Genomic DNA, 22,518 nt, shown 5'->3' on the forward strand with positions numbered 1-22,518 from the left:
TCGGTGATGAAAACAGTCTTTCAATTGAATGCGTTACGATAAGTTATGATAACCAAATAAATTGATCACCCAGCATCATACCCTCATAACTTTTAGGGGTGGACACTTACTCGTACATCAATTCCATCGACCTGACATGGCTTATCTGTTATACCTATAGACCCTGAACGGATTATTCATTGGCATTCTACCAAAAGCCAAGCGACTGATACTGGTACCCTCTCACAACACACCGCGATAACGCCAGAAACATAGCGACTCAGTGCAGGTGGAGCTATATGGTGAAGTGAAGCAATGAGCGACCACGATATAATACCATTCAGCGAAAGACCTCCCTCGACGGACAAGGAATGGGAGGAAGCTTTGAAATGGTGAGCGTATATCTGTTCTTCCCTAGAGGATTCATCTGAATGACCTGGTCCATAGTTACGCAAGGGATCGAGAAAGAGAAGAGACACCTAAATCGCCTAATGTTGAAGATACTTCACAGCATCATTGGTCCGTCACTGAGCCACCACCGACTCAGGGTGAAGATCCATCCCGATCGCAGCCTTGTAAACCACCGTTGGTGCATCATGGCGATTCTGATGATTCGTTAGATGCTGGGATGGGCGGTATACCATTCACAAAGTGAGTTTGATCTTCCCATCATCTGGCTGCGCTCTTCAACGGGTATGAGTAACGTTTGGTCGCCAATCTTGTCACGATAGGCCTGAGAATATACCTGGACCTTTCAAGCACATCGAAGTTGCGGCTGAAACTCAACCTCACCTAGACGAATGGGATGATCAGGACCGTTCTGATTCCGGGGGGCATAATCACTCGGTCGGTCTGAACCCTATTCCTCTGGCATTTGATATCGCTAGAACTGCTCCCGACCCCAAGCTGGAAAATAATTTTCAAGAAGTCAATGCCAGATCAGCACAGAACGAAAGGAATAGGATGAGAACGTTTTATACGAAAGAAGGCTATCTACCTGGTCCTTCGCCGAGTAGGCAGACTCGACTAAGACGAAGAAGAGCGATTAGGAGATTAGGTCTAGTAGGTGAAGAAGAAGATGGGCGGAAAGCCGTCTTATCGAAATATGCTGAAATGGCTGAACTTGTATGTCCTTATTTTTCGTACTCGCGAACACTTCTGTGTCCATAGTAGCTAACATCCTGTCTGATAGGTATTTGACGTCCCTCAATCGTTTGTAGCGATAATACACGATGAGAAAGAATTTGTCTATTCATCAGATGTGAACAGATCATCGCCCCCTATGACTTCTCTCTTTTGCTGACCCCTTTCCATCATCTAGCCTGGAAAACCACCAAAGTCTCGTCCGACCCCTCAAGGAGCTTGCAGTCATGTGATAGACATCCATGATCGGGATTGTTGGGTAATAGCAGATACTGCCAAAGATTGGAGGACCGTCAATAATCCCCTTTTCGCAGATAAACAATATAGAGTAGGTCCACATCATTGGGCTTCGCGCTTTCTACGCTTCGGCCTGTGTGGCTCGCTGATCTCCCTTCCTCAGTTCTTTGCTGCTGCCCCTCTGCGATATCACGGTAAAGATGGATCCCTAGTGGATTTTGGTACATTGGATATATACGATACTCAAGCTAGAAAATCATTTTCCCAGAGGGAACGCTCGTTGTTACTGAAATTGGCCAACATGCTGGTGTATCAGCTGGCAACTCAGGTAAGCTCCAATTCTTCAGGTTCTCGCAGAGCCATCAAGTTTGACAAATTGCACTCTTTTTAGCAATCTGAATATGTGGCAAAACGGTCTAGCGCAATGTACGAAGCGTCCATATCGTTTCTTACAAGATCCATCTTACCTGAGCCATCAGAAGACCAACAGCTGCGATCTTCTAGCAAACGATCTTCATCTTCTAGCAAATCAAGGCCGGCATCGCCTCCCCCCTCATCAAAGGACAAACTTCAGCCTCCAAAAGCCAACGGAGATACAACGTTGGCCAGCAAAGCGGGGCCGCGCGATAGTAGGGATGCAAGGAGACAAGCGTTCATCTCCGATCAGGGTATCTTTAACGATGCCGCCGCAACCCTAAGAATGCTTTTGAAGGCCGATGCGGTGGCTGTAATCAATCTGGAAGATTATCATCTGTTCATGAAAAAACAGGAGAATGAAGGACCTCTTCACAACAAGAAAGGCAAAGATAGGATCAAAACCAAAGAGAAAATAATAAACGACTATCTCAAAGGAGAACCTTGGCCGGCCGATATTGAACCAGTGATAAATTACGTTGGGAGACAGCAAGGAGCGGAAGTTTTAGGAATATCATCAGCAGACAAGGAAACCCACTTTCACTTTGATACCGCAGGAGTTGAATCTGTCTTTTCCGAGTTCTTAAAAGTCTATTTCTCGACTCGACAGTTCTGGTGGGATAGAGAAGAAAATGATAATCCGTTATCGATGAGGATTATGGACTTGATGCCGACTCAAGCTCAGACTGCACTAGGAACGACATTCATGGGTCATGATGGAAAGATTAAATTTGCAATGTTTGCGACATGGAATAAACCTCCTTCATCTTTGGTGGATTCAAGTATGGTATCGTTACCTTTCGTATGGATTTTAGGTGGTTGTCTCATGGCTGCACTTGCCATGACCAAGATTAGAGCTTTAGAACAAAGTCAGATATCATACTCGAACCTACAAGCACAGTGAGTGAGAATCGTCTTTCTGATTCCGACTATGGCGCTCATGCGTCATTGATCTTTGTAGCGAGTTGCGTACCCCACTTCACCAGATCCTAGCTGTCACTCAACTACTCAGATCGTCCATGACGGATCTTGCTGAGACACCTCAGTCACCTACGTCGCTAACCTCCACTGAACAAGTGCGAGACCTCTTACCATTCCTTGACGCGATTGATACCTCTGGGAGAACCTTGCATGGGATTGTCGATAATATCTTGTCTTTCCTGGATCTCAAGGGCAAAGAAGCTTCCCGATCATTAGGTGATACAGGTCTTATGACGACTCCTTCCGGCGCGCAGACTTCCCTCGAAGTACTGTTCGAAGAGATAATGCAGGATGCGATAGAGGAAGATAGGAGGTCGAGGAAAGCCAATGGTCAAGCGGATTGTCATATCGAAACCATTTTCGAAATTATCCCTCCGCTTTTAGGAGAACAGGTCTCGGAAGATGCTGGAGGTGCTTTGAGAAGGTATGTCACCCTATGCTCCAACTCAACGAAATTGCCCATCTAACGAAAATAATTCGTTCGTAATCTTCAGAGCACTCGCCAAAATTTTGGCTAATGCATACAAATTTATCGAGATTGACGGTTGCGTCGAAATTTATGTGGATGATGTGGTTGATTTACTGCCACCAGAAGGATGTGAAGATGTAAGACAAGTCCACTTGTCCCCTGCAGATGCTGATTATAATTGTTGTTCAGATCGCCCTTACCAAGCCGATCAGTATCACCATCAAAGATGACGGTCGCGGTATGGATCAAGCGTTTGTGAATGATAAACTTGGAGAGCCATGGGCGAAGGAAGACCGTTATGCTACGGGAAGTGGTGAGTTGTCGATTTCGCTTAAAAATTTTTCCAATGTTTCTTCTGTTTGCTGACAAGGAAGATGGTGAGCAGGTCTCTCTGTGCACCTTGCGTATCGAATAATTGACTTGATGGGAGGATGTATGGAGATCACCTCTGCTCCTGGTGCTGGAACGACTGTTCAGATAGACGTCCCATTACCTGTTCGATCCGTACCGTTCCCCGAATCACCGTCTGAGCCGGGCTCTCGAAGAGAATCGACAGCCAGTATTCGTCAGCTGAGCTTACATCATAATGCTATGGAGGTAGGTCGGAAAGTGTGTCTGACCGGATGGTTAGGCTACGGACCAAGGATCGAGATGGTCGGCAAAGCCCTGGACAGACAATATGCTAAGATTGGATGCGAGATGGTTTCGAATGTAGAAGATGCGCAACTTATCATAGCGTACGGTGGGATCGAAGAGGATGTCAATCAGGCTAGAGAATTATTCGAAAAGGCTCAAACCGATGATATAGTATTCCTCATTACGGAAGAACATTCTGCTCAGGAAGAGGTGTTAGAATTGGAGAAACAGATGGAATTGAAGATTAGAAGGTTCAAACGACCTACGAACCCATCAATCTTACGAGAAACACTTTTCCCCGAGCATTCGGAAAGGTTGAAGAGATTGTTTGATCAACAGACGAATGGAGACGTGAAAGTTGATTCTGGATCGATAAATACTCCTCACTTGATGTCTCCTGAAGGTGATGATGCGGGCCATCCATCTGGTCAGAGTGGAGAAACCAAGAAGAACGCGCCATCGCCATCACCGATGAGTTTCAGTACTTTTGGAAGTAATGATTGGTCTTTCCCTACAAATAGTAATACTCAGTCATCATCTGGGCCAGGATCAGTTTCGGATAATTGGAAACCTTCTAATATGAATATCGAAGAAGCTGTTGCGTCCCTTTCGTTAGGTGAATATTTCCCTAGAATGTCACCTAAACAAACGTTTCGAGGGGAGGAAGATCCATCGAGGGAAATACCGATTCTGGCTGCTGAGGAGGAAGATGAAGAAGAGGAAGAAAGTCATACGACACCGATGAACGAGAATACGAACGTAGAAGACGTAAATAGGAAATATTCAGTCGTCACTGAAAAAGGTTCCGAATCTGGTCAATCGGTTTCAACTTCGACTTCGAATAATGGGACTAACTCGATCAATTCGTTCTCATCAACAAGAAATAATTCGATGGACTTGACGTTTTCAAATGGTCAGAATGAGGATAAGAATGGCAAGATCAACATTATGGTTGTAGAGGATAATAAGATAAATAGAACGCTTTTGGTTAAACTGTTAAAGAAACAGATAAAATTGGTATGTTATGTTTGTGGTTCCTGTCGTTGTTGGGGATGATCACTGATCAATGGATATATATGGGTGGATGGGATTTAGCCTATCGAGATTCTCGAAGCTGAAGATGGGCAAGAAGCTGTTGATCTGTTCAAAAGGATCACGGGACCTTTGATCGGTGAGTGAATTTGTCTGTTAGGCAGGCCATTTAGCTGATGTACCTATGATCCTTTCTTCCTATCTCAGTCTTGCTAGATATCAATATGTAAGTTTTCTGAATGATAACAGCTCTCCTTTTTATGATGACTGTCATACTGATGATACTTGTCATTTTGTTTAGGCCAAAGAAAGACGGATATCAAACTTGTATAGAGATGCGTTCGATAGAGAAAGATAATCCACATAGAAAGAAATCACAGATCGTCGCGGTCACGGCTTTGGCTAGTGCTGATGAGAAGAAGAAAGGTTTGGTCGAGTGAGTTTATCTTATCACCTTTATCGAAGGGAGCGTCGAATCCAAGAAGGTCAGCAGAATATTGACTGACCACCGGTACACGATAGATGTAATATGGATGAATGGTATTCTAAACCATGTGGGAAATCCGTCATTTCGCGTATAATCGATAAAGCTTATCAAAGGTTGTTTGCATGATTCATCATCGCGATTTATATCCGAAATGTCATTAAACATAGATAAGATCTGCATGAGCTGTGTTTCGCCGAGTGTTTTCTACCTTTATAGATCTTTTTATAGAGCATATATATATTATTCATTTTGGTTGTACACTACCCCTCATGATCTACCTATCTGGGGATCCTTTTCTTCGTCTATGGTTGGTCGTTTTGATTCATTAGAATATTCATTTGTTGTATCAACGCATTTCTTTTTCCATATGAGAATGACTATTCAGCATTTAGCCAAATATGTCTAAAGCATGTCGTATGTTCATATATCAAGCATTTCAAAATACAGGTATAATCGTAATCATGCATCATCAGTTTAATCTGCTTATTTCCATATCAGCTTATCAGGTACTGTGGAATGGTATTCGAGTGAGCTGACCGGTCATACTTTGATATTCCTGTTACATAGAGTAATGAATACATGATATTATAATGGTACATGTTGGCATGAGAAGTGGGATGCGCATGGAGGGTTGAATAGGAATAGTAGTGAGATGACGTCCAAATATCCTTGACTGTGACTGGCACCACAGTAAGGTCTATCTTCCACCTCAGCAGCTAGCCTGCTAGATTCCAGATAAAGGGTATGTTGTATCCTAGCGATCACGATCGTAATCAAAAAACACCAAGAATTTTAAAACCTCCTCGTTCCGCCGAATCCACCTGGACCGAAGCCTGACGACGTATTTGAACGATTGGATAACTGATCGCCCCATACGATTTGATCTTTCTCTCCTGCTTCCTGATTTGACAAAATTGGTAGGGGGTCAGTATATATACATACCATAGCTAATGAGTGGATTATGGATACAGCCTCGGGTACGATGGTGGACATGATATGGAATTGACTAGAGTTCTAGAGAAATGAGAACCCACATTCAACCTCTCTTTCATCGTTTGACTACCTTCTCTCTGACGTATGATCTTGTCCATCTCTCGTTTCAGCTCGGGGGAGAGTTTCTATATGATTTTAGCGATGTATTAGTACATGTCATCGCTAATGGGCATACCACGATATCGTATCGCTCTCTTCGCTTGTGATTGAGATCAGATCGGAGATCGGATCGAAGTAATTTGAAGCAGGTTAGGTGTAAAATTGGTTGGTTGGATTGAGTGTAAAAGATAGAATCATGACTAACATTATAGAATTCTTCTTCTGTTGGTACAGTCGCTATTGTCCATACACAATTGTCGATCAGTATCATTTTCATATAAACTCCCTGAAGCATAACTCACCTCTCATCATCAATACACCACCTCCGATTACTGCACATCGAGAATGACATGACGATTAGGCAATCAGCTGCGATTCCCTCTACCGATGTTCGTGAGGTGTTTACAGATACATACTCGTACTCGATATGAACACCCATCTGATCATAGCATCCACAAAACGGTGGAAGTCAGCACAACTCACTTGTAAAAATTAAGTTGATCAAGACGGAAAGTCGATCGGGAAGTTTGTTGTATATCAGAAGGTGGAGTATGGATCTGACATACCTTAACCAAGCTCCTGCTGACATCTTTTTGGTAGTTCTACTATTCTACTGTTGTATTGCTCTCAATTGAATATGCTATGCTATCTATATATTGATGTATGCGTACAATATAGATTGCAGCTTTAGTAGAGTCAGTATCCTCGATTTCTAACTTTTACTCAACTCGAAGATCTCCAGTCGGGTGACTGTGATTTTGTAATTGTTCTTTGACGAATACAATCCCGATGAAATCAAAATCAAAGTGCGAGAGAGAATGAATTGCCATATTGGGTAATGAGAGTGTGGATTCCCACGTTAGCACTCGCTTAGTGCGTCATACTGCATGCATAGTCACCCACCGCCTGCATTCCCCTCCCACCGGTACTCGTACACCCTTCTCAATCTTGCTAGAACCATAGACATACATAGTCAGTCAACAGTTTGACGATAATAACAAGAACAACAACAGTAGAATAGTAGTAACACGATAAAGTAACACTACCCTTCGATTTATCACAGTGTAACTCACTCCCTAGTCTATCCAACCAAACCCACATTGCACCGCTTTCATCCCCATCATCTCTGACTCGACTCTTACTCTTACTCCGTCTCGCCTCCGACATCCCGAACACTCGCTCACTTCCTCTCTTGCATCAACATCAATTCAACTCGTGATCTCATCTGTACTCTCATTACCGACATCAACACCCAAGGTCCTATCAAGCAACCTTTATTATCAGGCTCAGTTGATCCCTTCGATATCAAATCGTTCCTCGTCAACATCCTTTGGAAACCTTTTGGACCCTTGGATCAACTCGACATACTATCCCATATAACTCCATCTCCTTACTTCAATCCTTTATCATCACATCAATTAACCCTTCTCGCCAGTCATCAGCTGGTCAATCTTACTATTCGCCCAACCCTGGAGGCTGACTATACATAACAACGGTAACGAGATTGGATTCGGTATAATAAACCACTCAACTCATATACTGGCACAATCAATACACCATCTAATTAACCCATCAATACAAATAAGATCAAATCCCCAAGATGCCTCCTCAACCTCCCGCTCCTCCCGTCTTCTACTCATTCCCCAAAGTAGATGTTTTACAAGGTGAGTAGTGATTTGTGACTTATTGACGATGCAATCCACAGCTGACCATCTCTTTCTTCCCCACTTAGACTCCCTCGCTAACTTCGTCGTCAAAGCTCAGAGAGACGCTGTAGAGAAAAGAGGGAAATTCACCATCGCCCTATCGAGAGGAACTTTAGCTGCTAATTTAAAGGGATTGGTCGGTCAGGAGAACGTACAGTGGGATAAGTGGTGAGTTGGATTCTTCCTTATCTCCGAATTATTCTGATTTCTCCCTACTACGATACAATAAAGACACCACCTACAATGTAAGAGATACTGACTATCGACCTCATATAGGGAAGTATTCTTCTGTGACGAAGCAGCCGTGCCACTCGACTCTGAAGATTCAAATTACCATTCCAACATTCTCTCTTTCCTTTCCGACGTTCCCATACCCGCTGGACAAATCCATACCATCGATGCCAACCTGTTGGACGACCTGGAAGAATTAGCTGATCAATATGAGAAACAGCTAATTGATCATTTCGCCAAATCGAATGCTGCCAGATACCCAACTTTCGATCTGATGCTTCTCGGTATAGGACCTGATGGTGAGACTGCCTCTTTGTTCCCCGGACATGAACTTTTGTCGGAGAGAGATGCCTGGGTGGCATATTTGGATGATGCGCCAAGAGGTCCAAAGAGAAGGATCACCATGACGTGAGTCCCACTCTCTACTGTCCTTCGTAGTTGGACCATATGACTGATTGATCGATGTAATTTAGCCTCCCCGTACTCACACATTGCTATCGAGCGGTATTTGTCGTGTCGGGAAATGAAAAGGCAGAAATGTTACATGCTATACTTGATAGACCAGAGGAAGGATTACCTTGTTCAAGAGTCAGACCTGCGTGAGTCCGTTTTCTTCGTGTCAAAACGTCATCTGGTAAATTTTTGTTCGAAACGACTGATTTGACTTGGTTGTTGTAGTTCCCCCGGATTAGTATTCTTCTTTGCTGATTCTGAAGCTGCTGGACTTACCAAGTACCCGCCAACGGCATTCAGATGGATCGATAATGAGAAGGAAGCTGAAGAGGCTGTAGCTGCTGCTAAGAGAAGGGCGGCTAGGAGAGCAGCTGAGGAGGGTGGAGAGTAGAGAGACCTGGATGTGTACGGAGATAGGATGATAAAGGAGATATCATTGGCAACTGGCAGAAGTTTAGTTGCCTAGTCTGAGGTTGTTCCTGTTTAGAAGTGAAGGAGAAGTTTAATTTGATATCATTGCGCGTGTCATATAATCGTCACATCACATGTCCATACCATTTGTTCCATTCCAATATACAATCCCGTCGAATTAGTCTTTTGGGGAAATAGGTAAATCAGGTCTCTCGATGATGTCCGATTGATCAGCTAGGTTTGGTTTTCCTAAGTATAGTGAATATATTTCAACATGCAAAATACAAGTGAATCACCCACAAGTGGACAACTGGACCTGAGGTCCGGGGATAATTGGAACGTTTCGCTTTGGTGTGCATTGCACTTTGGCTGGTGATTGCGGGTGGAATGTTTCAAGTATGTGATGAATATCTGCGGACTGAGCACTTATGACTGGATATATCAGGCCATAGCAAAGTGGCTGTGAGGGACGAACTCAGCCAAGCTAAACCAAGCTCAGCGAGTCAAGTCGAATATCATTACTCAGGTCGTTCAGCTCAGATATGATGCATTCGCTTTGCCTACCGTGCTCCATCCATATTCATGAAGCGGCGTCTCAAGTTTGGATCATGGATGAGCCTAGGCATATATAATCATCGAACAGACACACCCATGTGATGATGATGACCACCATCAGTCGAATTCGTCGAACAATAAGCATAAAACACCCATTCCTTCCTCTGTCTTGTGCAGGAATCAGTTTTTCCGATTCATTCTCATTTGGTGGCTTTCCATACAGTACATTTGCGCAGTCCAACTGCTGTGGAATGTTGGCACATCACCAAAGAAACCAAGAAAAGTGCCTGATCGGGCAAGTGACCGCCCCTTCCTTTCCTACCTCTCGGACATCTACGCATAGTTACCGTAAAAAATGGGAAGACATGACGACTTTCCTAGATGTTTTTTCTTTTTTGTTTGGTACAATTACGACGAGTAGGAGCTAGGATGAACGATACTAGCAGAGTATGTAAGACTATATATATAGTCGAGCATTTCATTTCAAGATGTCAAATCTCGCACTTCCTGATTCCTGTATACATATATCCTATATAACGAGATAGACGCAGTAACCCAACTTGGTGGACTTGTACTCTACGCAGTCAAGAGGAGAAGACAGTCACGATATGCGATATACTGAAATATCGTAGTTTGCTGTGTCAATGCTTTACGATGTATTTATAGTATGGACATATCGAGTAAAGTAAGTCAAGTCATCAATCCAATCTCATTCCTATAGCTTTGCTTGGAATATAGCTCATCCCGACTCTCAATTCGTATCTCGTAGCTGGTCATCCTAGTGCACCTATCTAATCTAGAAACGCAACAATCCCAATGTCATTAATAACACTACCTCCAAATCGATATTACCGATACATCCTCTTCCTCCTATTCCTTGTAATCCTATTCTTCACTATCCCTTCACTATACTCTCCTTCTTCCAGGACGATTTCTTCGGAAATACCAAATGACGTATGTGGGTTACAAGAATCCTCTTCTTCTTGCACCGACGATTCTCCAACTACCGAATCCGAACTGGAATTGGAATTGGATCGAATTAAAATCGACCTTGGCAGTGTGGTTTCCAATATTCAGCAGTCGATCCAAAGGAATGGAAGGGGATATGATGAAGATTGGTATAGGAATGAATTAGGTTTTAGGATACGGTATGAGGATTTAGAACAATACCGATCGACTTTAAAGGGAATTTGGAAGAGGTATTTCTCGAACGATATTGAGGAGAATCACCGAGGGAATGAAATAGATGAAATATTGAAATATACACATTTCATACGATCACCTTCCAGTGTGGTTGGAAGACAAGAAAACGCTATTCCAAAAGATATATATACTACCTCGATGGAAGATCCGGATAAGTTACCTGACCAATTCAATAGTTGGACCAAGGAAAACAAAGATCACAATGTGAGATTCGTAGATGATAATGAAATTGATGAATGGCTGGAAGAGGCGTTATCACCTTCCAGTGGAGTAGGGAGGGAGATGATGTGGTTGAAAGATGAGGGACGATGGGGCGTAGTGAGAAGTGATTTGTTTAGGTGAGTAATGACAATCGCAAGATCTTCCGCTCTCTCCCTCCTTGGTGATTATATAAGTCACCCGAATACTAAACGAGCAAAAATTCTGACGTTTACTCGTTTCCAAAGATACCTAGTCCTACTTCTCAACGGAGGGATATACACCGATACGGACACAGCGTGTGTCCGCCCAATCTCAGAGTGGGGTAAGAACCCTATCAAATATCGATCTGACAACCCCTTAATCGAAGCATTACCTCAACTCTTATCTTTATCGTCATCTTCGACTCATGAACGGTATCCTATCTCGGTAGAGGTGGACGATGCTCCGTCGCTGATAATAGCGTTAGAGGTCGATTCACCAGCTTCAAATACCGATTGGAGATCCGAAACGTTCGTTAGAGGTATACAGATAGTTCAGTGGACCATAGCTTCAAAGAAAGGTCATCCAATATTGTTGGATGTGATAGGACATGCGTTGGAAAAAATAAGGGAGTTGAGAGAAGCTGAGGAAAGAGGTTGGGAAGTGGATGATGAACAGGATATCGTAAGTGATTTGATGCATACTAACATCATGAGAACAAGCGTTGATGTGAATCGATTGATTGGGGAACAGTTGGAATGGTCCGGTCCAGGTGCATTGTAAGTGATCCATTAATCAGAGGAAGTGAACCATCGAGATTGTTGGCTGACTTGATGCAAAATACAGTACCGACGCTGTATTTCGTTATCTCCTCATTCGATATGGATTCCATCCCAAAAGTGTATCAGGGTACGAAAGACCCCTGAGAGTAGGGGATGTTTTGTGAGTCCAACTTTCCGACCTAAACAGGAACGTAACGAAAACATTGGTCGACTGCTCCGCTGATCATAGCGTGTTTGATAGGATCATGCCTGTGCATTCATTCAGAGCAGATGCTTCGGAGGGATATCAAGGTGATGAGAAAGTCGTTTGGCATGGGTAAGCTCAACGCTATCTTGTCGCCAATCGATCGATTTTGGATTATTATGCTGAGATCATTTGTTGTTGATACAGGTTCTTTGGAAGGTGGAAACCTACATAGAAAAAAATAGACAGATACTGTTTCTCACTTCGCTTGTTTAAGATAGTCTAGACAGTTGTATTTCGGAACCATACCGCACTATATTGAACCATGCACAGGGCATTTGGGTCAACACAACGAGTACTAGATCCTTGCTACAAGAGAGGACTAAAGTATCCGGCGGGATCAAGTTACCTCAGGAACATTCGTACTGTAATGCGATGCAGCATCAAGCATGTTGTCACCCCATCAGGACGACAAGGGAGGTGCTGGCTCACGCTATGATCACTGACTAGATACTGATGACTGGTAGACTAGGCCTAGGCCAGGGTCGTCTAGACTACCCCACTCGAATTTTAGGGGCAACGAGACATGTTGTCGTCTGACATCCCCCACTTTAGATCCCACCTGATCAGGAGGAAGCGTGTTGTAACATAGCTACCATTAGTCTAATCGGAGTAAGCTTACTCACAGAGTGAACTCCCTCTCTTATCGCCCTTGTTCACGTCTGACGCAACAGGGAATAGGGAGAATGGTCAAAGCTGAATTAAGGTCCCAAAGGAGATTGATTAGGATAAAACGATAACCTGAAACAATCGAACGACCATCCACCATCACCATCACAGTTTAATAACAAGTGTACATCAGCTGATCCCATATGTCGTACTCCATTATTTATAAGATCCTTTGGATCACAGAAAAAGCTCTTGTTAATTTCACCAAAGGATTTTTGCATCGATACCATCAAAACAATTCATATCTTTACGAGATCTTCGGCTCTCTCTTAGCATCGTCAACTCTCAAAGTTTCCTAGATCCAGATCTACTAAACAGAGGGCGACGCCTGCGCTTTTGACGGTAACGAAATTTTCCAAAATCTGAACGGGTTGCTGAAGAGGGGATACGTGTATAAAAAGACCCGGCCCGCCAATATGTCAGCTGAATTGAGGTGAGATTTATAAACTATATTTTCCATCTTCTGTAGTTTGCACCTTTCACCTTGTCGATACACAATTGTCGACAAATCGAAGAGGACATCTTCTTTTGTACTCGTCGTCTTATAATTTATACTTGGACACGGTATTCGCCTGTTGAACATCGGTCAACTGATTCAAGATGTCTGTGGATTTCAGTGGACTCTCACCTGAAGAGTTGGAAGGTATCGCCAAAGCTTCTTTTGGGGTCGACATAGGGTTGAAGCTTGGTCCATTACTTCTAGGGTTAGTACATGCCCTCCCCTGCAACAATCTATCAAGTCAAGTCGAAAGCTTATTTTTTTATGGTTGGACACAGAGGCATCTTCGATGTGATGCTGCTAGGAGTGTTGATCCAGCAGTTTCAAAGTTGGTGGGCGTACTGTAAACCTTCCGAAAGGAAACCTATAGCTTTTATCACTGTGAGTACTGTATACAAAAACCCCTTATACGAAGGACAGAAAAGAAAATTGACTGACTGGGGATGATTTGTGGTAGACGTATATAATGATTTATTCGATAGGCTGGACAGGTATGGTTACAGGATATGTGATGCATAATTTTGTATACAGTAAGTTGTACCATTACCATAACGTTTGTTGAGGCTTCAAGAGTGTGCGAGTTCACTTACGATTATGGCCTGTGCCACTTCAGACTTCGGAATCTTCAGTGTGTTCTTGGAAATGCCTTATTTCACTGCCTTCCCAATAGTCGGTATGGGGATGGTAAGTTCAACTACCTACCACTCATCTTTCAATTCTTGCTGCGAACTGATGCAAATTGTATCATCATCAGTCTACTGTGATTCAAGGCTTCTATATTGAGAGATCATGGCGTCTAAACAACAGAAATCCCTTCTTACTTGTATTCCTCTGTATCTGCGTGTAAGTTCGATTACCTCATACTCGCTTACATCTGTCGCAGTATGCTAATGGCTATATGAGGTATCCGATATAGTCTCGGAGAGTGGGCTGCCGTGTTAATATTGGTCATCAAAGTCACATCGATCGCTTCGTTACTGCAAGCCACGGTGAGTACGCTACCTGCTTTGATTTTACCTAGTTGGTATACATTACATAACATTCATTATTTTTCTGGCATTGGATATCATAGGAAGGTGTCCCACATACTCGAGCTTGGCAATGTATGACCCTGGCAGCCGATGTTATGATCACCGGCTCGATCGGTTGGGGTCTTTGGTCCGCCAAGACAGGTTGGTCGCACACCGATGCTCTCGTGAAGAAGTTGCTTCTGTAAGCGTTTTCTGTACGTACAGCTTGAGAGGGTGCTGACAATATCACGTCGCAGAGTTACATTGGAGACTCAATTGGGTCCTACCTTGCTGTGAGTTTTCTTGCTTTCCTTGAATGATATCCGTTATATTGACTGATGGAGAAATTTCGATCAGTATGGCGGCATTCGTGATTGAACTCTCTGTCCAACCGGACTCTACCCTCGGTGTCTTTTTCGAGTAAGTCTCCATCTGTATTCAATTGCAGATTGCCTTGTGTATGTGTATTGAGTTTTATTTCAATACGTATATAGTATCCTCATTCCCAAATCTTATGCTGTCGGCTATCTCGCTATTCTCAACACTCGAGTGCACCTCAAACGAAAAGATCACACCACTAGTGGCAGTCGAGAGAACCCTCAGATTGTGAGTGCTGTACCAGTCTTCGCGACATACATACTTGCTCACAATCCGATTTCAGAAAACCAACACGTATCATCTGGGTAGCGGAAGATTACAACAAGCTACTGTACATGTTGAAACCGACACTTATATCGAGGTAAGACTGGTTGTCTATATCATCTATCTTGATTTCTGTAGACATAATGACGGTTGTAATGTTTGTTGTTTTAGTCCTATCAAGTGAAAGATCCTGTTCCTGGATTGAATCGAATCAACGAACATTCCTATGAAGAGTCCATCGAAAATTTAGATTACTCTTCAAACCTTTCAAAACAGAACTTAAACAAGCCAAACCAAGGTTTTTAGAGATAGAAACCCATGTCAACGGTCTTGGGCCAGCTAATTCAGCATACGGAGGCGTTTATTGAGTGATTACAGGAGGTTGTGAGATGGAAGTGGAAGTGGAAGAAGGTGACGTGCATAGATGTATGAAATGCATATTTTTACATCTCCAAGCTTATGAATACCTCGGCCAAAATTCAGCCGTTCTTGTCGTTGATTCCGGGTATAGGGGGTCCCCCTGTTAAGACAACACTGGATGTGATTTTTGCATCCCTCCGTCAGCTCGCATGAAGCCCCGATACTCTTTACAATAGCGTCGGAGCAACATGTCCACTGTAAGGTACACTTTCATCTCACTACCAACGAATTACGGTCCTTTTGGTTCGTCGTCTCGGATTGCCACTGGCAAGGAACGGTGCCTCCGGTGGTCATGGCGCCATGTGTGATTGTAAAGTCCAGTCTGCGCCGTTTCGTCTTGATCTGTTAGACTAGTAGTAGCATCTTGATCAGCTTAAAAATACATAAAGTATATATACCATTATCAGTTCATCAGGATGCAATGTTGCGCGCCAGTCAATTCATTCTCTTAGTATTTCAAAAGTATTTGCACGATGTCAGACTCGATTGATACGCGTGTTTTTGCTCAGGAACATTGCTGAAAGAGGATCAAGTAGACAAGGCGATGGTGTGAGTATCACCTGTATCATTGTGGAGTACATGTATGATTGAGTCTGACATTTGGTGCTGCTCAGAGTATTCAGCGTTCCAGTCCTTTCGGGATTGGCTCGAGAAATTTACAGAAAGGGACTATCCGAGTGAATACCGAGACCTGTACCGAGGTACCTCAAATAGCTACCCTACTCGTCTACGTTCTGGCCGAGAACAAAGTATGGTGCTGAGTGATATCTTAGAGTCGGTGTCAACAGGAGCAGGAAAATACCGAAGAAGAGAGGTCTAAGTATTGGAAATCCATTTTGGATCGTAGCTGTAGTATCATTATAATCAACGTTGAAGACCACAAATCCACTCGAACGAACGAAGAGGTTTTTGTTAGATTAGTTGAGTTTTACAAGATCTAAGGCACGAGTAAAGGTATATGAAGTACATGCAGGGGACATCAATCTATACATTACATATTTATATATTAGTTCATGCATATGTATTTGATCGAATCAGGCCATGATTTATATAGTAAGAGTGTGGCTGACGCCTCGAGTCACGATTATAGGCGGTGTATACATTGATATTGAAGCTTATAGTACCATTCAATGGAATCCAATCTCCAATAGCATTCTTCAGACCCCGTCTCGATCTAATTGGGAATTATGCCTATCTCATATAAGCAAAGTACAGTAATTGTACCGCAAGACTAATGAAACTTCAGCGCTCGCTAGAATAATCAATACATTCATTTGTCATTTCCTTATGGGCTTGTCACTTGTATGGTGCGATCCCGTGCCTCAAGAATCATGTATCAATCACGTTCATACCATAGATTACGCTGAAGCAGGTTACTTTAGCCGAGTAGAGCAATTGTACGATAAAGTGAGTATGTACAGTGCAAATGTGGCGATCGACTGAGTAACTCAGGGCGCAAACTGTGTCATATGTTGTATCACTTCGGTATACAAAATCATCTCCATTCATTCAGAACAGGTAGCTATCTTGGCTTTTGATGGTGAAGCATATATACAATCATGGATACGATTGGTAGTGCATTATGACATTGTCATTCCCTTATCCTTCCCCGCTAGGGCAAGATCGTTAGCAAAATGACGATGGACATTATCGATATCAAGGGTATGCCAGACGAGCAAGTAGAAGCCATCGCACGATTAGCTTTTGGTGGTGGTGATGTAGGATGGCACATAGGCCCTTTTCTACTAGCGTAAGTCGTTACTATTGACCTCGAACGCATGCTGAGCGGGATATGGTACGGGCTGTAGCGTTCTCTTTGATTGTATACTGTTTGGCGTGGTGAGCCAGCAGTATATGACCTGGTGGATGTTCTCACGGAGAACGGAGAGAAAATGTTATGCTTGGTTGACGGTAAGCCCTGTCTTTGTTCACGCACTGATGTCAAGCCCAAAGCTGAATGACTTCCGTTTACTCTAGCACTTCCTGGTGATAGCTTCGGCAGCATATACCATCTGCGAGATCAGCTATGGAATGCATAACTTCGTGTTCCGTAAGTACACTACTTCTTCACTATCGCCATTGTAGCCAATGCTGAATGCAGAGTTGCATGGGCTCACTAGATTTCGGCCATTACAAGGTATTCCTTGAAGTCGAATATCCTCAAGTCTTCCCGCTCCTTGGATGGATTACCTCTGCTCCCGTACAGCTGTTCTACACTGAACGCACGTTCAAACTCAACGGGAGGAATTGGTATCTAGCCGGGCTGCTCATAGCTCTAATGTAAGTTACTGGGGTATAACGTATAAGATAGTTGTAGTTGACCCGCACCACAGCTCAGCCTCGTTGGGAATGACCATTTGGATTTTGGTGATATGTCAAAATCTCAGTTCAGAACTACAAGCTCAAGTAAGTATCCAATGGAGATATCAAAACTGTGAATGAAATATTGACGGAATTATCTCTGTGACAGTTGATCATAGATCAGGTACAAGCATGGCAATGTATAACCTTAGCAATCGACCTTATCATCACTATCAGTATAGGATGGGGTTTATACAAGTCGAGAACCGGTTGGTCGGATACCGATGCCTTGGTGAAGAAGTTGATGCTGTAAGTCGAGTTCCTGTGACAAGTTTGACAAGTTCCGGACTTTTTTTGTAACTTACTTTATACACAGCATCACCTTGGAAACTCAACTTGGCCCGACTGTTCTGTGAGTACTCGGAAAGAAAGGTGCTGTATGTGATGAAGACCCAATTCAAGCTGATATAGGAACGATGATCGAACAGGATGTTATGCTTTGTCATCGAATTTGCAATTTCCCCTCCAGCGACCTTGGGTATCTTCTTAGAGTGAGTGAATGGACCCGTCCGAAAATACGCATGAACAATCGTACTGAATGATAATGTTCCGCTACTGTACCACCTGCAGACAACTCATTCCTAAGTTCTATGTGGTGGGCTACCTAGCAACACTCAACTCAAGGTTCAGCCTAAGACGGGATAGTGCACCGATCAGTTTCGGGAAGGCTAGTCCCAGGACGGTTCGTATTATATCACACTATCATCACACATCTGATGGATTGCCCACTGACTAGGTCACTTTTCATATAGCTTAATCGAGTCAATACATATGGACATGAATCAGATCGACCTCAACAGGCTACAGTCAACATCGAGACAGAAACATATGTTCATGTAAGTTTAATACAGCACAAGTACAATAGTCATGATTGGACTGATCTTCGATACAGTCTTTCCAAATGCAACCTACTCCACCGGGAATCAATCGCAAACCTATTTTCGAAGAGATCAAAGCCAAAGAATCACCCGATGATCAATGGATCCAACATTTGGAATTCACTTCGAATAATCGATCTAATTTGACTTTAGATGAGCACGATACTTCCGATTTGGTTTGACCTGACGAATAACAGGACAATTTGGGCGAATTTAGGTTCCTCTTTCTCATTTCAGTATGTACTATAGTGGACTGTATGTTGCGTTTCCTTCCCATCTTTTTGCTTTTCCTTCCGATGTGGTATGTAAAGGTCGATAAATGTGCACTCTTAGCTGCGCCGGGGACTTGCGATCGAGCTTGACTCCTTTGAGTCATCTGTTAATTCACCTTGCTAGATCAAAGAAAACCATATATCATTTATCGATATCCGTACAACATTCACACCATCAGCATCAAGAGATCTGTCCAGATCCCTTGGCATGAATACGATACCGACTTCCTCGGATAAGTCAAAGGGCGCAACGCATGGTACATTTCGGAGGTATTCGTCGGACCAAGTGTTGATCGATTGATTGATTGATTGATCAGTTTCAGGGTGGGGTAATAGCCTAGTCGGTGGATTATAATGGAACCGAGCGTCGATCAGGTACAGACGATGAGCAACATCAAAAGTAAGTCCTCGGTGTTCGTATACCGGAGAGATTCCTCTTCATGCCAAAACATCGAATTTTGAGCCCAATGTAATGATCATAATTCCGCATGCATCTCGATGAAAAACCTCATCCGAGTAAAGATATAGACTAAGTTTGAGAGATCCTTGATTTGTTGTGATATTTACGACGCAGCTTAGTGGGGTGAAAAGGTGAAACGACGCTCTGATCTTTTCGTCGACAAAGACCCTTGACAACGACTAATTTAGATGCGAAGGCCAATACATAGGAACGACGCTTAACTGAAAACCCAACGAATCAGACCCACCATTTGCGAGGAGGAGATGAAGGATAAACTTTGCATGAGCGGTACTGTGATATGCTGTGTACGGTATTCCTGTATATAAAGGTCAAAGTGAAAGTGAAATTGAGAAGCCTTCGAGTGGATTTACATACCAACTTACTTTGTTTTCCATACGACCTCGGTTGTATCTTCATTTCCGCTTGTTACTCATCTTAGTTGTGCCAACGAGGTGTATCGGCTCAAGACATATTCCTTTTTGGAAAAGTTGACTCAGTAAAGCTTCCTCGGCATATTTTCAACTTCATCGCCTTCACTCGTTCCAAAATCAGCATCATGTCTTTACCGACCGGAAGGTTAACAGATGAGCAGAAGGAAGCTCTCTCAGCAGGTGCCTTCGGAAGTGACAAAGGGTTCAACTTGGGGCCCTTCTTGATGGGGTGAGCAACAGTATCCAGTGTCAGACACAAATACATCGAAGAAGGATGAAAACTGATTTTCGACGTTGGTTCCGGTGAATCGTAGGTGTTTATACGATGCTATCCTATTCGGGGTGCTGACCCAGCAATATATCGATTGGTGGAGATATTGCGAGGCGACTGAGCGACGAGTGATCAAATGGGTCACCGTGAGTCGTCTACGATATTGCATTTCTCCTATTTTCAAGTTGGGAAAGCTGCAGCTGAAACCGAGTCTCGCTTGATGGTTTGGGAAAATGTAGCACTGGATCATGTTGGCGTCTGTCTTGTGGACTGGAACGGTCATTTGGTATACCATGCGAAGTTTTGTCTACTGTGAGTGTTTCCGATACCTTTCCCAGCCAATCGCATTCGAAGAGAAAGGAATTAAAGAAGCTGATCTGGTTGAGCATCTGGTGCGATCGAATAAAAAGATTTTGGGCAATATATCGTTTTTACTTTTATTGATATCGCGCTCATGTGGCCTCTACTCGGTATTACCATGGTAAGTCTTCTAAGCAGCTTATCTCCGTGTCGTCCACTGATCGGGGTTTGGATTGAAATACATAGGCCGGTCCAGTCCAAGTTTTCTATGCTTTTAGATCTTATAGGTTGAACGGTGATAACATATTCCTTTTGGATCTGTTCCTCTTGATGATGTGAGTTGAGTTGAACCCCGATTCGACGCAATTCAGGGGTGTCTAACGATAAGTGTGACTGTCTATTCTCCTTGCTTTCGGCAGTGCTACCGAAGTAAGCATAACGGTTGTTATCGTGGTTAAAGCCACTCCACTTCAAACGATCTTCGATGCCGGTGTGAGTACACAACGGACACATCCACTGCTACAGTAGGTAGTGAGCCGTACCCTAACGTTATAATGCGGTATTGGTTCATATAGGAAATCGGCCCTATCGTTAGAGCATGGCAAGTGGTCACTATGAGTACTGATATACTCATGACTACTACTTTGGCATGGGGTCTATGGAAATCTAGAACCGGTTGGTCACATACCGACGCATTGGTGAAAAAACTTCTTTTGTAAGTCTGATCGATCCGAATCAATAACCCTGACTCCTTTTGTATCTTGTTTGTTGGGATTAGCTGACATTTGTCAATCGTCCCTGTGATGTGATGCGATGTGATGTGATCGTATCGTAGAATTACGATCGAAACTCAATTAGCACCAACCTGTGTGATGTTGGCTTTTGTGATCTCATGGTCCTTCAACCCCACTTCTACTTTGGGTATCTTCTTCGAGTGAGCATTATCGATGGAAATCCAATTAGCCTGTTTTATGTCAGTGAAGCTGATCCGAGGATTCTTTGACGCTTCCAGCTTGGCTATACCCAAAGCATACACTGTCGGTTATCTGGCGACCCTCAACTCCCGTTATTCCCTTCGACGAGAGACCGCTTCTCAAGGTCGAAAATACTCTGCGGAAACTGTGAGTCTTTCGCTCGTAACCATTCCCGGGAAATCTGCCAATCTGACATGTTGTGTTCTACGATTTTTCTGAATGGTAGAAAACCAATACCTACGCTCTGGGAGGTAGTAGATTACAACAAGCAACTGTTCAAGTCGATACCGAAACTTACATGGAGGTGGGTACAGTTCAATTCTGCAGTACTCCGAAAGCTAAGCCTGACGATGTTGTACTGCCTAACAGTCATTCCAGATGCAACCTACTCGAAGTGGTGTCAATCGAGTTCCCCAGCAAGGATTATACGAAGTGAAGGAACATAATGATGAAGATGAATCGATTGAGAATCTCGATTACGCTACTAATCTTTCGAAAAAGAATCTTCACGATTCTTCAATCGCTTGATCCACTTCTGGTATTTCCTACACCAGGCATCAATGATATACAGGAGATTCTGAAGGTTGGAGGAAGGATAAGGTCAATTAAGAAAAGCTCGATGATGATTGAAATGCGTTTATTTTTACTGTTGGGATTCGGACAGGTGGATGAATGTATTTTACCCAGACTTTGCCATACCTTATATCACGTTCTTTTACAATTTCGTGTTACTTTTACTCCCTGTATGCATCATCTTCGTGTGGGGCTGATATAAACCCCACTCTCTAACCGAAACTCAGGGACCACGACGGAGAGGATCATGACGATACGCGTTTCTCCACATGCGCTTAAATTGGAGACAAATTTTACATGTTGTGGTAATGCCGTGAACTGAATCTTCAACTGTCACCTCGTATGGGGAATCATGATATCTTTCTTGGCCCAGCTATTGAACGGATTGATCGCCGATCTCTGACAGTATTCCTTCCACGGTGACCATCAACACATCAGTCACACAAAGCACCATCACTAGTCAACCCGCACGGACCTAGTCGAAAGACTGGAACCCCACTTCTCATACGAATCACACGATCAT

The 22,518-nt window shown here is 43.3% G+C and overlaps 7 protein-coding genes across 7 annotated transcripts; 6 read left to right on the forward strand and 1 right to left on the reverse strand.

Moving 5' to 3' along the window:
* Positions 1 to 294: 294 nt before the first annotated feature.
* On the forward strand, positions 295 to 5,504 carry V865_003022 (uncharacterized protein; the record flags this gene model as incomplete). The annotated part of the gene is made up of 15 exons (XM_066226821.1): positions 295 to 371; positions 427 to 630; positions 711 to 1,104; positions 1,172 to 1,240; positions 1,301 to 1,450; positions 1,523 to 1,687; positions 1,751 to 2,673; positions 2,735 to 3,178; positions 3,249 to 3,360; positions 3,413 to 3,536; positions 3,609 to 4,876; positions 4,955 to 5,030; positions 5,099 to 5,117; positions 5,193 to 5,327; positions 5,414 to 5,504. 15 exons carry the CDS (start codon positions 295 to 297, stop codon positions 5,502 to 5,504), a joined length of 4,251 nt encoding a protein of 1,416 aa, XP_066082918.1.
* A 666-nt stretch (positions 5,505 to 6,170) lies between these two features.
* Positions 6,171 to 7,059, reverse strand: V865_003023 (uncharacterized protein; the record flags this gene model as incomplete). Its single annotated transcript, XM_066226822.1, has 6 exons — positions 6,171 to 6,278; positions 6,413 to 6,496; positions 6,676 to 6,707; positions 6,773 to 6,802; positions 6,887 to 6,909; positions 7,037 to 7,059. 6 exons carry the CDS (start codon positions 7,057 to 7,059, stop codon positions 6,171 to 6,173), a joined length of 300 nt encoding a protein of 99 aa, XP_066082919.1.
* Positions 7,060 to 8,070: 1,011 nt separating this feature from the next.
* Positions 8,071 to 9,251, forward strand: V865_003024 (6-phosphogluconolactonase; the record flags this gene model as incomplete). Its single annotated transcript, XM_066226823.1, has 5 exons — positions 8,071 to 8,134; positions 8,203 to 8,344; positions 8,453 to 8,815; positions 8,881 to 9,006; positions 9,086 to 9,251. The coding sequence occupies 5 exons, from the start codon at positions 8,071 to 8,073 to the stop codon at positions 9,249 to 9,251; spliced, it is 861 nt and encodes a 286-aa protein (XP_066082920.1).
* A 1,391-nt stretch (positions 9,252 to 10,642) lies between these two features.
* V865_003025 (uncharacterized protein) lies at positions 10,643 to 12,410 on the forward strand (the record flags this gene model as incomplete). Its single annotated transcript, XM_066226824.1, has 6 exons — positions 10,643 to 11,367; positions 11,476 to 11,893; positions 11,963 to 11,988; positions 12,056 to 12,151; positions 12,233 to 12,307; positions 12,383 to 12,410. The coding sequence occupies 6 exons, from the start codon at positions 10,643 to 10,645 to the stop codon at positions 12,408 to 12,410; spliced, it is 1,368 nt and encodes a 455-aa protein (XP_066082921.1).
* Positions 12,411 to 13,504: 1,094 nt separating this feature from the next.
* Positions 13,505 to 15,361, forward strand: V865_003026 (uncharacterized protein; the record flags this gene model as incomplete). Its single annotated transcript, XM_066226825.1, has 12 exons — positions 13,505 to 13,608; positions 13,682 to 13,784; positions 13,861 to 13,933; positions 14,017 to 14,087; positions 14,158 to 14,246; positions 14,320 to 14,392; positions 14,476 to 14,615; positions 14,671 to 14,706; positions 14,771 to 14,833; positions 14,908 to 15,019; positions 15,075 to 15,152; positions 15,227 to 15,361. The coding sequence occupies 12 exons, from the start codon at positions 13,505 to 13,507 to the stop codon at positions 15,359 to 15,361; spliced, it is 1,077 nt and encodes a 358-aa protein (XP_066082922.1).
* A 1,748-nt stretch (positions 15,362 to 17,109) lies between these two features.
* Positions 17,110 to 18,896, forward strand: V865_003027 (uncharacterized protein; the record flags this gene model as incomplete). Its single annotated transcript, XM_066226826.1, has 11 exons — positions 17,110 to 17,225; positions 17,284 to 17,386; positions 17,453 to 17,525; positions 17,596 to 17,755; positions 17,809 to 17,881; positions 17,946 to 18,085; positions 18,153 to 18,188; positions 18,265 to 18,327; positions 18,407 to 18,518; positions 18,589 to 18,672; positions 18,729 to 18,896. The coding sequence occupies 11 exons, from the start codon at positions 17,110 to 17,112 to the stop codon at positions 18,894 to 18,896; spliced, it is 1,128 nt and encodes a 375-aa protein (XP_066082923.1).
* Positions 18,897 to 20,002: 1,106 nt separating this feature from the next.
* Positions 20,003 to 21,950, forward strand: V865_003028 (uncharacterized protein; the record flags this gene model as incomplete). Its single annotated transcript, XM_066226827.1, has 11 exons — positions 20,003 to 20,106; positions 20,192 to 20,294; positions 20,388 to 20,460; positions 20,559 to 20,629; positions 20,695 to 20,783; positions 20,868 to 20,940; positions 21,024 to 21,163; positions 21,284 to 21,382; positions 21,461 to 21,569; positions 21,649 to 21,726; positions 21,792 to 21,950. The coding sequence occupies 11 exons, from the start codon at positions 20,003 to 20,005 to the stop codon at positions 21,948 to 21,950; spliced, it is 1,098 nt and encodes a 365-aa protein (XP_066082924.1).
* Between the last annotated feature and the right edge of the window lie 568 nt (positions 21,951 to 22,518).

Source organism: Kwoniella europaea, chromosome 1 (assembly GCF_036810445.1).
Source record: "Kwoniella europaea PYCC6329 chromosome 1, complete sequence".
NCBI classification, from domain to species: Eukaryota; Fungi; Basidiomycota; class Tremellomycetes; order Tremellales; family Cryptococcaceae; genus Kwoniella; species Kwoniella europaea.